Here is a 10,385-nt window from a genome sequence, read left to right as displayed (position 1 = left end):
GTGATATACAGCTTTTAAAGGTTGTACTCCATTTATAGTTATTATAAAATACTGGCTATATTCCCTGTGTCGTACAATATATCCTTGTAGCTTATTTATTTTATACCTAGTGAAGGAGGAGACAGAACAGGCTCCATGTTGAAAGCAGGATTCCATCTTGGGCCAGACTGTGGACTTTGAGCTCTATGCCCAGTATCTATGGAAATGTCATACCAACTGGAAAACCAGGCTCCCTGGATGGAAGAGCCCCAGGGCTCTTACCTAGACTCTCTGTTGCCTAAAAGAAAACCCTAATTATCTGTGTAACCGAATAGAATCATACATTCTATTATGCTTATTGGGGTATGACCACAGGCCTATTGATAATTGTCCACTGTTAACTACCTAGGCTTAAGGCATGTGAATAATGGGTTAACTTTGATTGTATCTTTCTTTTCCTTTGTTCAGACTAGTTTCAGGGAATTTGGGGAGGTAGGTTTGGGCACATACACTTAGGGTATATAAGGTTTTCAGAAAAACTGGTCAGGGTCCTTGGCTAAGAGGAGACTGCCTTGGGCCTGTCCCTGTAATAAACTGCACTCCACTATCTGCATTGTCCTTCTGAGTGAGTTTGTTTCCTGGAACGTGTGGCTACAACAATAGTAGTTTGTACCTCATCTGATTTTAGTTTTATTTTTTGTCATCTTTTTACGTGTAAATTATCTTGTCCAGAGGCTCAGTGATCTCACTCACCCCCCACCCACCCAGCGGAAAAATTCTTTATGCCTCTATTTACGTACTCATTTCAATATTCCCGATCTATACACGATCTCTTTTTTGATTCGCTTTTGAACTGGTTATAACACCTGTCTGAATAACGAGTAGGACAGTCTTTAACACTTGTCCGTATTTATACTTGAATGAGAATTATGATTTCACTTTTCCCAGAAAATTATCTTTGAAACAGGGGTTAAGCAAACTGAGTTCAGATATCACTTTCACAGTTCATTGACTTTGGGATCTTCAGGAGCTTGCTCACCTGAAAAAGAACTCACAGAAAGGGGTTTTCCGGAGCCCTGGGCTAAGACCCCGCCCATCCCCACGCCCACCGTGTCACCCCCGCCCCAGGCCCCGCCCCCAGGCCTTCCTCCTCTACAAAGGCCGGGCGGCAGGTGCGCCAGCCCACAGAGCGAGCCGGGTGTCCAGCCTGAGCCTAGTAGGGGCGGGGCAATCGCGCAGAGAAGTCCTCATTGGCCGGCGGGCGGTGCCGGTGGCGGGTCTCGGCCTGCGATTGGCCGGTGGCCGGCGGGTGGCGGGGGCAGGGCAACGTCATGGAAGCGGCAGGGACAGGGACCCGGACGGCGGCGCGGCGGCAGGAGCGGCGGATGCGGGCGCCCACGACCTTGGAGAAGCAGCGGGATCAGCGGCGGGCAGGGCGGCTGACCCGGAGGAGGTGGGTAAGAGGTCGGCGGGAGAATTCTGCGGATCGATCCGCCGGCCAGGCAGTGGGCCGCAGTCGTTGGGCGCCTGGCCTTGGCCAAGGGAGGCCCTGGGCGCAGGACAGCGATCTCCGGCCCCCACGCTCACTGTTGACGGCGGGTTCTGTCCATCGTCCCGCCCGCCCCGCACAGCAGCAGGCACGGACAGAGTCTCGGAGCCTGGGTGCGACCCCAGCAGCGGGCGCGTCTGGGAATCCTGGCGCCCTGACTAGAAGCTCCGACATCCTCATCTAAGAAATGGGTTGACCATGTCTCCCTCCCCTGGCCTTAGGTCTGCAGAGAGATTTTAATTGCTCAGTGCAGACCAGTGGGTGTAATTAGGATTATTAGTGTCCATGCTGGGGAGGACAGGCAGGGTGCCTGGCGTGGGACATCTGAACTGGTCTTTGAGGAGGTGGAGGACTTCCGTAGGTGGAGACTGGCGAGAAGGGTGTTCTAGTGTGAGGGAACAGAATGGGCAAAGGCACGTTTTAGTTTGCATTAAAAAATGTAAACCAGAGGACGTCTCCCCCTGCACATCTTCATGGGGTCTGGTCCCTTTGCTTCTACAGGTTCTTTTTCTTTACCCTTTTATTTAAAAACAAAAAAACAATTCAACTCCTTCTTTGCTTAGAATTGAAGAGGATCAAGAAGAAGCAGTCTTTCGAGAAGTGGTCAGTTTTACCGCAGACCCTTTGCCAGGTGAGAAGGACCGAGGCTCTGAACACTGTTGGTGTTCACTCTGGGGCTTCTGGGCAGGGCTGCCCCTTCCCCATTTCAAGTTCTCTATTATGAATTCCATAATTTCCACTGATTCCTCACTGTTTCCCTCCTCTGATCAGTTAGATATTATGACAAGGACACCACCAGACCCATCAGCTTTTACTTGTCTTCCTTGGAGGAACTCTTGGCGTGGACACCCGATGCGGAGGATGGCTTCAATGTGGCCTCAGGGCCCCCTGAGTGTCGGCAGCCCCCTCTGAGCAGCCAGAGGCCCCGAACTTTGATGTGCCATGACATGATGGGCGGGTACCTGGATGACAAGTGAGGACATTGCGAGCACATGGCCTGGTGTGACGGGATGGAGGGGAGGGGCGGTGCCCGGTGGTGGAAGGAGCAGTGGATGTGGAGTCAGCAGTCAGCCAGCCCACCCTGCCACCTACTGGGAGAGGAACTCAGGCTTCAGCCTTTCATCTGTAAGAAGAGGAGGATGGGTTAGGGGATAGCTTATGCCTCCTTCAGCCCTGAAACTGTCTGATTCTGTGGACTGCCTGCACCTGAAGTCAGGGAGGCTGGAGAAAGCACCGTCGCAGGGACCTTCTTCAGACCACCTGGCCCAGTAACTTGGTCCTTCTGCTGATTTCTTCCTTTCACCCTCCTCAGCTCTATTCCATCTTGGCCCCCTGGTTCTGGAATCATTCCATTCCCTCCCCCACCCCAGCTGGGGGCATTTCTTCCCAAGATCCTGCAGGGTAAGCTTAGAGATCTTGTTTAGTTGCTAGGTTGTGTCTGACTCTTTGCGACCCCATAAACTGCAGCCCCTTAGGCTCCTCTGTCCATGGGATTTCTCAGGCAAAAATACTGGAATGGGTTGCCATCCTCCTCCAGAGGATCTTTCTGACCCAGGGATAGAACCCAGGTCTCCTGGATAGGCAGGTGGATTCTTTACCACTGAGTCACCAGGGAAACCATTAGAGATCTTTAAACAAGCTTGGACATCATAATTGATGGGAAGCCTTGAGCTGGCCATTAAGGTACAGAAGTGGGTGATGAAGCCGCTCACGTGGTTGTCAACCCCAACCATACCTGCAAGCCGGCTGTGTCCTAGGGAACTGCAGATGTTGGAATAGAGCAGAGCCCCGGGCACCTGGAGGTCTGCGTGAGCTCCTCCAGGTCTCTTTCCTTGTGTTCTGTCTGTTCATTGAGGCTAAACACGCTCGGTCTTTCGGATCTGATAGCAAGTGCCTGTTGGGCCTGGTGAAAATGCTTCCCTTAAGACTAACCCTCTCAGGACTTCCCTGGTGGTCTAGTGGTTAAGAATCCGCCTTCCAATGCAGAGGGTGCAGGTTCGACCCCTGGTCGGGGAACTAAGATCCCACATGTTGTGGGGCAGCTAAGCCCACATGTCACAGCTACTGAGCCCATGTGCTTTGGGGCTCACACTACAACTAGAGAGCCCAAGGATCCCACCTGCTACAACTAAGACCTGACACAGCAAAAAAAAAAAAAAAAGAACAACATTAACCCTTTTGACATCCGGGCTGTGACCTGGTGCTGCTTCTGAGCCCAGTCCCTAGGCAGGGCCTACCGCACAACAACCTTTAGCACCAACTAGATGGAACTAAAGGGAGTCTTCACTCGCGTCGCCCTCTCCTTTCACCTTGGGGGCGCCATGTCCTCGTCTGTTTCTGGGTCCTGATTTTGTTCTCTTTCTTCACCCAGGTTCATCCAAGGCTCAGCCACACAGACTCCCTACTCCTTTTATCACTGGCAGTACATCGACATCTTTGTGTACTTCAGCCATCACGTGGTCACCATCCCCCCAGTAGGCTGGACCAACGCTGCCCACAGGCATGGGGTCTGTGTGCTGGGTAAGAGCCAAGGGCCCGCCTCCAACCCAACCAGACTCGTTGGCACACCTGCCTGGGGCCCCAGTGATAAAAGGGCTTGGGCTTGAGGTGCTGTTGGGTGGGTAGACCTCCTTACCTGCCTTGATGAGTTAGGACAGGTGAAGGCAAACTTGTTCTGGAAAAAGGAAATATCCTCAGCTTTCCAGGCCCCTGAGTCATGTACTGGGGCTGCCAGAGAGGCAACAGCTCCCACAGACAATAAACAAACAAATGGGCTTAACTGTGATCCTGTAAAACTGTTTTTGCAAGAAGAACTGGGGGCAGGATGTAGGATGTAGGTGGTCCACCCCTGGGGGAGGGGAGTGCTTCTCAAACTTTTCCCTGCATCTGAATAATTTATTGTCTAACGCTGATTTCAGGGCCCTGCCCCCGGGGTATCTGGTTCATCTGATATCTGGGGACACTGGGAATTTGGAATGCTAACAATTTTTTTGCACGTGACAGTGATGCTGTTTCTGCAGGAACCACACCCTGAGAACTGCTGGGTCAAAGGGGAAATGATCCCCTGGCCCGACCTCCTTTCTCTCCTGCCCCACAGGGACTTTCATCACTGAATGGAAAGATGGGGAGCGGCTCTGTGAGGCCTTCCTGGCTGGGGACGAGCGCTCTTACCGCGCGGTGGCCGATCAGCTGGTCCTGATCGCCCAGTTTTTCCGATTTGATGGCTGGCTGATCAACATTGAGAACTCTCTGAGTGTGAGCACGCCTGCCCCTGGTGCCTGGCCCGCCAGCCCCTGTGCCCCAAGGGGACCCTCTGCCATGCTCCTCAGCCTCACCAGGCCGGGTCTCTGCTACTGCAGGGCTTCCTGCATCCCAGCTAGAGCTGGCTCCAACCTCCAGCCCCTCAGCCTCTTCACAGGGAGATGGGCATTCTCCAGCGTGATGTCCAGGAACCTTGCCTGGCTAAGCCTTGCTTCTCTGGTCCCTTCAAGGCGGCCCTGTCTTCCTCCTCTGTCTCTGCTCTGCTTGGGCCACATGTGCGACTGACTTCCTCTTCATGGTGCCCTCCCTTTTCATTGGGTTTTATCTTCTCTTGATTGCGGAGTCCATGTCCTCCCTGCTTCAGAAAGAAAGGAAAGTCAGACCTCTGGCTGCATCCTCTGCTCGGCAGCTGTGGGGCTGAGGGGCTTCCAGGACCAGGACCTGTTTGCCCCTGGGGTTAAGTGTCCTGTCTGTCTGGGGACCAGGGCGCTCCTCACAACAGGCCTCCCTGGGCCTCACGGAGGGTCTGTCTCCACCCCTCTTTCCAGCTGGCTGCCGTGGGGAATGTGCCCCACTTCCTCCGGTACTTGACCTCTCAGCTGCATCAGCAGGTTCCCGGGGGCCTGGTGCTCTGGTACGACAGCGTGGTGAGCAGCGGGCAGCTCAAATGGCAGGACGAGCTCAATGAGCAGAACAGGTGAGCCTGTAGGCGGGGTCCTGGGGTCCTGGGCCCCTGGGCAGGGCCGGGAGCTCCCTCCGCCTTCCGGAGGTTTCATCTACACAGCTGCCCTCGGGGAAAGCGAGGGAGAGGGCAGAGGTGTTTGGTACCCTGACCAGCAGCAGACAGAATTAGCGCCTTGTCAGCCTGCCTGCCCCCAGGGTTACGGGCCACAGTTTGTGGTCTAGGTGAGGGCTCTTTGGCAGCAGACTCTGCTCGGTCCCAGAGGCAGGCAGCGTGCAGCCCGTGGGCCCAGCGGATGCAGGTGCTTGAGGGGAGAAGGCCTGGGCTTCATGGCCCACCTGTGTCGCCCCCCAGAGTCTTCTTCGATTCCTGCGACGGTTTCTTCACCAACTATAACTGGCGGGAGGAGCATCTGGAGCGGATGCTGGGGCAGGCCGGGGAGCGCCTGGCGGATGTGTACGTGGGTGTGGACGTGTTCGCCCGCGGGAATGTCGTCGGGGGCCGGTTCGACACCGACAAGGTGGGTGGTGGCCTTTGAGGCCGGGAAGGTGGTGGCCGCGGTCTGGGTGCCTCATGTTCCTGTGAACACCTCATTCCCACCTGCACCTCACGGGAAAGAGAGGCAGCAATGATCCTTCCCCAAGTGGGGACACCGAGGCCCCGAGAACAGGCCGTGCCCTGAAATCCTAACTTTCAGCCCCTCTCTTCAGATGGTACGTTTTTTCCGTACTAATGCTAATGGACAAAGCACCTGTTCCGACCATGGGTCTCACACATAGCTCTTCTTCCTTCTGGACTCAGGGCTTTGGGGGGCACTGAGCTGGCCTTTTAGCGGGTCGTGTGGATGCAGGGGTGGGGTGGAGCGGGGCCAGAAGCCAGGGAGCATATTTTGGTGTTTCCTTAGCTCAGGGCGAAGGACTGAGTTCACACACCCACAGTTTTGGGAACTGCTGGTTTGATTAACTAGTGAGGTTTTTCTGGCAAGGGAAGTCTTGTTGGCAGTGAGAAAAGAGGAAGAGGGGCCGCGGGGGGGCCGCCGCACCTGGTGTGGGATAAATAGGGAATCAGCCCGTCCCCAGGCTGTCAATCCTGCCCTTCCCAGGTGCCGCGGGGACGTTCTCAACTCATTAATTAAGCTTTTAAGTGAATAAATTAATCCAATAACTGAAGATTTTCTCCGCCCCCCTGTGAGTCTGATAATAGAACGCGAAGTGTAGTGAGAGAGACTGTCTCCTGTGGGCGCCCCGCGTACAGACCCCTGCCCCTCGGATTTTTCCCTCCGCGCTTCCCCGCCGCCTCGCGCCCTCTTCTGGGCAGCTGCGGAACTTCAGGGATGAACCCTAAAGGCCCGGAGGTTGCCCCTTCCCTAAGCCCCTCATCCTGTGTGTGGACTGGTTGTTGGCACGGGGGCATCTCCCTGACTCCTGTCTCCCCAGTCGCTGAAGCTAATTCGGAAGCATGGGTTCTCGGCGGCCCTGTTTGCGCCTGGCTGGGTGTACGAGTGTTTGGAGAAGGGGGATTTCTTCCGGAACCAGGACAAGTGAGTCCTGGGCGTCCCACGGCCTGGGTGTGGCCAGTGGCAGGGAGGGCCTCTCTGGCCATGCTCGGTTGAGGGGTGGGGGTTAAGACAAGGCACGGGGCTCAGCTGCCCTGGCTGCTCCTGGGGGTCCTTGAGACCAGTTATGCAGGAAGGATGAAAGCTGGGGACCCCAAGGGACCACTTCAAACAGATGCTCAGTGGGTGCTGAGGTCACTTGAGAAGGGGTGCAGGAAAGCTTAGGGTCAGGAGAGCGAGTTCGGGGCGCTGCAGTGCCTTCTTGGGGACCTGAGCCTCCATGCATTTCTCCGTAGGTTCTGGAGTTTGCTGGAACGCTACTTGCCCACACACAGCATCTGCTCCTTGCCCTTTGTCACTTCCTTCTGCCTGGGCATGGGGACTCGAAGAGTCTGCTATGGCCAGGTGTGTGGGTCCTGCACTGGGTGGCTGGGGGCCAGGGGCTTCCTGGACGTGGCTGCTTCTGGCTGAAGGGGCTGCCTTCTCTCGGGCCTTTGGGCCTCCCCTAGGACTGGTGGGAGGGGCATTGGGTGTGATAGCTCCATCCGCCCCCAGCGCTCCTCCACCTCTGCCTCACCCTTCAGGAGGAGGCCGTGGGGCCCTGGTACCACCCGAGTGCCCAGGAGATCCAGCCCCTGTTTGGAGAGCACAGGCTGGAAGGGGATGGGCAGGGCTGGGTGAAGACGCACTGCTGTCTGGAGGACGCCTGGAACGGGGGCAGCTCTCTGCTCATCCGGGGGCTGATTCCGCCCAAGGTTGGAAATGTGGCTGTGAGGTAGGTGAGTGAGGGGGGCTGGGACCTGGGGCCCGTCAGCTGCCCCCGTCATCCTTGTCAGTTGCTAAAACTGGGCAGGTGGGCTGCAGAGGCCAGAAGGAGGACAAACTGGGATTTTGCTTTACTGTGTGAAGAACAAATATCCAGTTTACCGTTTTCACCGCTCCGAGTGTCCAGGAGAGTAGCATCAGCTGCCTGCACGCTGTTGCATGCCTCTTCTGCCCAGCGGCCCGCCCTCCTCCCCGTCCTGGAGAGAGACGTTGGCAGCCAGGACCTGGAGCAGCGCCCACTTTCCAGCTGTCTCCCCACAGCCTCTCATCGCTGGGCCTTTCTCCTCCAGGTTATTCTCCCTGCAGGTCCCAGTGCCACCCAAGATCTTCCTGTCCCTGGTGTACAAGCTGGAAGGGACTTCGGCTGTGGGGGTGGCTTTGGAGCTTACCACAGGGGACGCGGGCAGCTGTCACGTGGGAGGCATCTCGGTGCTGAGCGGTGAGTGGACGTGGTTGGCTCCTCCCTTCCTTACAGGCTTTTCTCTTCTCAGGGGGTGTCTCAGGGAGGAGGAGGCTAGGGGTGTGGAGGCAGCTGGGGTCCAGGTGCTGCTCTGAGCCGGGCCTGGATGGGGGGTCCGCCTCTGAGTGGGAGCCTCTGGGCCACAGAGGCCCTGTGGCGTGGGGTTGGACGTGTGGGCCCACGGCAGCTCTCCTGCCAGCAGTGCCCCAAGTGGGAGGAGGTCCTTGGGCCAGTCCTGGGCATCCATCCCTGAGCTTCCCTCCTCTCATCCCTGTCCTCCATTCCCCAAGGCCTCAGTCCATTGGGCTGAGTACCTGAGGCTACCAAGGTGTCTTGGGGGGCCCTGGCTCCCTGTTCAGTGACACCTCCCAGTGCAGTTTCCTTTGGACTCCCCTTGTTAAAGTCCTGTGTCTCTTCCTCCAGCAGAAACAAGCACAAGGCGAAGTCCCCGACCCCTCCGGGTGCCCCCAACCAAGCTGGCCAAATGGGTGGGCCGCTGTGGCCAGCAGCTCAGCGGGGGCTGGGTCCAGCGGTGAGTCCTCCCCCTTTTCCTGTTGAGTCCTCAGCAGAGGACGGCCACACCATGGTGAGGATTGGAGAGTGAGGGGCCCTCCACTGAGAAACTGCATAATTGCAAGGATGTAGGGGCCATGGGCCAGTCCTCCCGGGTTTTAGGCAGCTCAATGACACAAGCCCAGGATGCTTGCTGGGGAAGGTCACGATCACAGTCATGGCTTAGGTCCAGGTTTCCCACGGATCACAGGGTCCACTTTGGGATGGACCTCCCTGTGGCTCCGGGCTTCTGTGAGCAGCCAGTCTGCAGGTGCCGGGCTGAGGCCCCTTATGACTGGTCTCTGTCTCTCCCAGCTGCTACGAAGTGAATCTGCGGGGCTGCCTTCTGCAGGACCTCTTCGTTAGTTTCTCCCGGCCTCCGGGCAGCCAGAAGGAGGAGAACTTCATCTGTCGCCTTGGAGAGCTCCAGGTGAGGCATCCCAGGGACCTGGCTGGAGCTTGGCCTAGGCATCTGTGCCCCTTGCAGACGAGGCCGGACACCCACCCGCCCCCTCCTCTGGCTCAGAGAGGAGCTGGGAAAGGGGTGCCAGGGCTGGGACCATGCAGGGCCAGGCGCCCCTCAACCTTCTCTAGGCTCCTGGGCTGAGCTTAGCCTTGTCTCTTCTGCCAGGTGGTGGATGCCAACAGCCTGCTGACCCCGCTCCCCCAGGTGCAGGCCCTGACGGTCTCGCATGTGCGCTGGCAGCCGGCCGCCTCCGAGTGGGAGGGTGGCCCCGCCAGGCTGCGGCTCAGCTGTACTCTCCACTGGGCCTACCTCCTTCCCCGTGTCCGGTGCTTCCGGATCCACTGCTGCCGAGGATCGGAAGGTGGCTCCCCCAGCAGCGGGCCTTCGGAGCCGGGGAGGCCCAGGCTGCTGGGCCTGGCTTTTGTCAACCGGTATCGGATAGTGGGCCTGGCAGTGGCAGCTGCGGAGCCTGGCCAGGATGGCCGTGTGGAGTTCCTGGTGGAGCCTGTCCCCAAAGAGGGGTTCCCGGTGCCTTGGGCCGAGTGGGGCAGGGTGGCCATGCTCTACTCCATGCCCCGCACGTGAGCGGACATTAAAGGAGAGTCTCCTATCTCAAGGCTAAAGGCTTCTTCTGCGCAGGGGCCTCACACGAGTGTTCAGGGAAGACCCGGATCCCGAGGGCTGGGCGAGAAGACCATGGGTGAGATGTCTGTGGCTCTTCATTCTAGGCATTGCAATAGGAAAGCTGAGAAGTCGGTTTGCTGAGTTGGTAATTTCCAGGGGTGAATGGACACCCCCCCCTTGGTCTCAATCTCTCTCAGTAGTATACTATACCAGGTACAAGTAAAAAGATTTGGGAACATTTAGCCTAGAAAATTCCATGAAGAGTATTGCCTAATAGGCTGAGAGACACTTGTGCTGACAACGGTGATCTTTTATTCCTGTATTTGGAACAATTAGGAACGAGCTTCACTGTGGCAGGAGGGCCTCCGAGCAGGGCCCTGCGACGCTTCCTAGAGTGGGAATGAGACAGAGGGGTCGTGATGGGGGTGCAGA

At 57.1% G+C, this 10,385-nt stretch overlaps 1 protein-coding gene across 4 annotated transcripts; it reads left to right on the top strand.

The window, feature by feature from the left end:
* The first annotated feature begins 1,137 nt into the window (after nucleotides 1-1,137).
* Nucleotides 1,138-10,086, top strand: ENGASE (endo-beta-N-acetylglucosaminidase). 4 transcript variants are annotated; one of them, XM_069543852.1, is made up of 14 exons: nucleotides 1,138-1,432; nucleotides 2,092-2,159; nucleotides 2,300-2,501; nucleotides 3,900-4,048; nucleotides 4,626-4,783; nucleotides 5,338-5,486; nucleotides 5,826-5,991; nucleotides 6,908-7,011; nucleotides 7,323-7,431; nucleotides 7,611-7,801; nucleotides 8,142-8,290; nucleotides 8,735-8,843; nucleotides 9,179-9,293; nucleotides 9,495-10,086. In XM_069543852.1, exons 1-14 carry the CDS (start codon nucleotides 1,311-1,313, stop codon nucleotides 9,912-9,914), a joined length of 2,211 nt encoding a protein of 736 aa, XP_069399953.1. In that variant the 5' UTR covers nucleotides 1,138-1,310; the 3' UTR covers nucleotides 9,915-10,086. The 4 variants fall into 4 exon arrangements, with proteins under 4 accessions (XP_069399953.1, XP_069399954.1, XP_069399955.1 ...); XM_069543853.1 differs by having other exon boundaries at nucleotides 1,162-1,432; nucleotides 8,738-8,843; XM_069543854.1 differs by having other exon boundaries at nucleotides 1,164-1,432; nucleotides 2,304-2,501.
* The last annotated feature ends 299 nt before the right edge of the window (nucleotides 10,087-10,385 follow it).

The sequence above is a fragment of the Ovis canadensis genome, chromosome 11, assembly GCF_042477335.2.
Source record: "Ovis canadensis isolate MfBH-ARS-UI-01 breed Bighorn chromosome 11, ARS-UI_OviCan_v2, whole genome shotgun sequence".
Classification (NCBI taxonomy): Eukaryota; Metazoa; Chordata; class Mammalia; order Artiodactyla; family Bovidae; genus Ovis; species Ovis canadensis.
The sequence above is the reverse complement of the archived record's forward strand: the minus strand, read 5'-3'. Positions and strand labels throughout refer to the sequence as shown.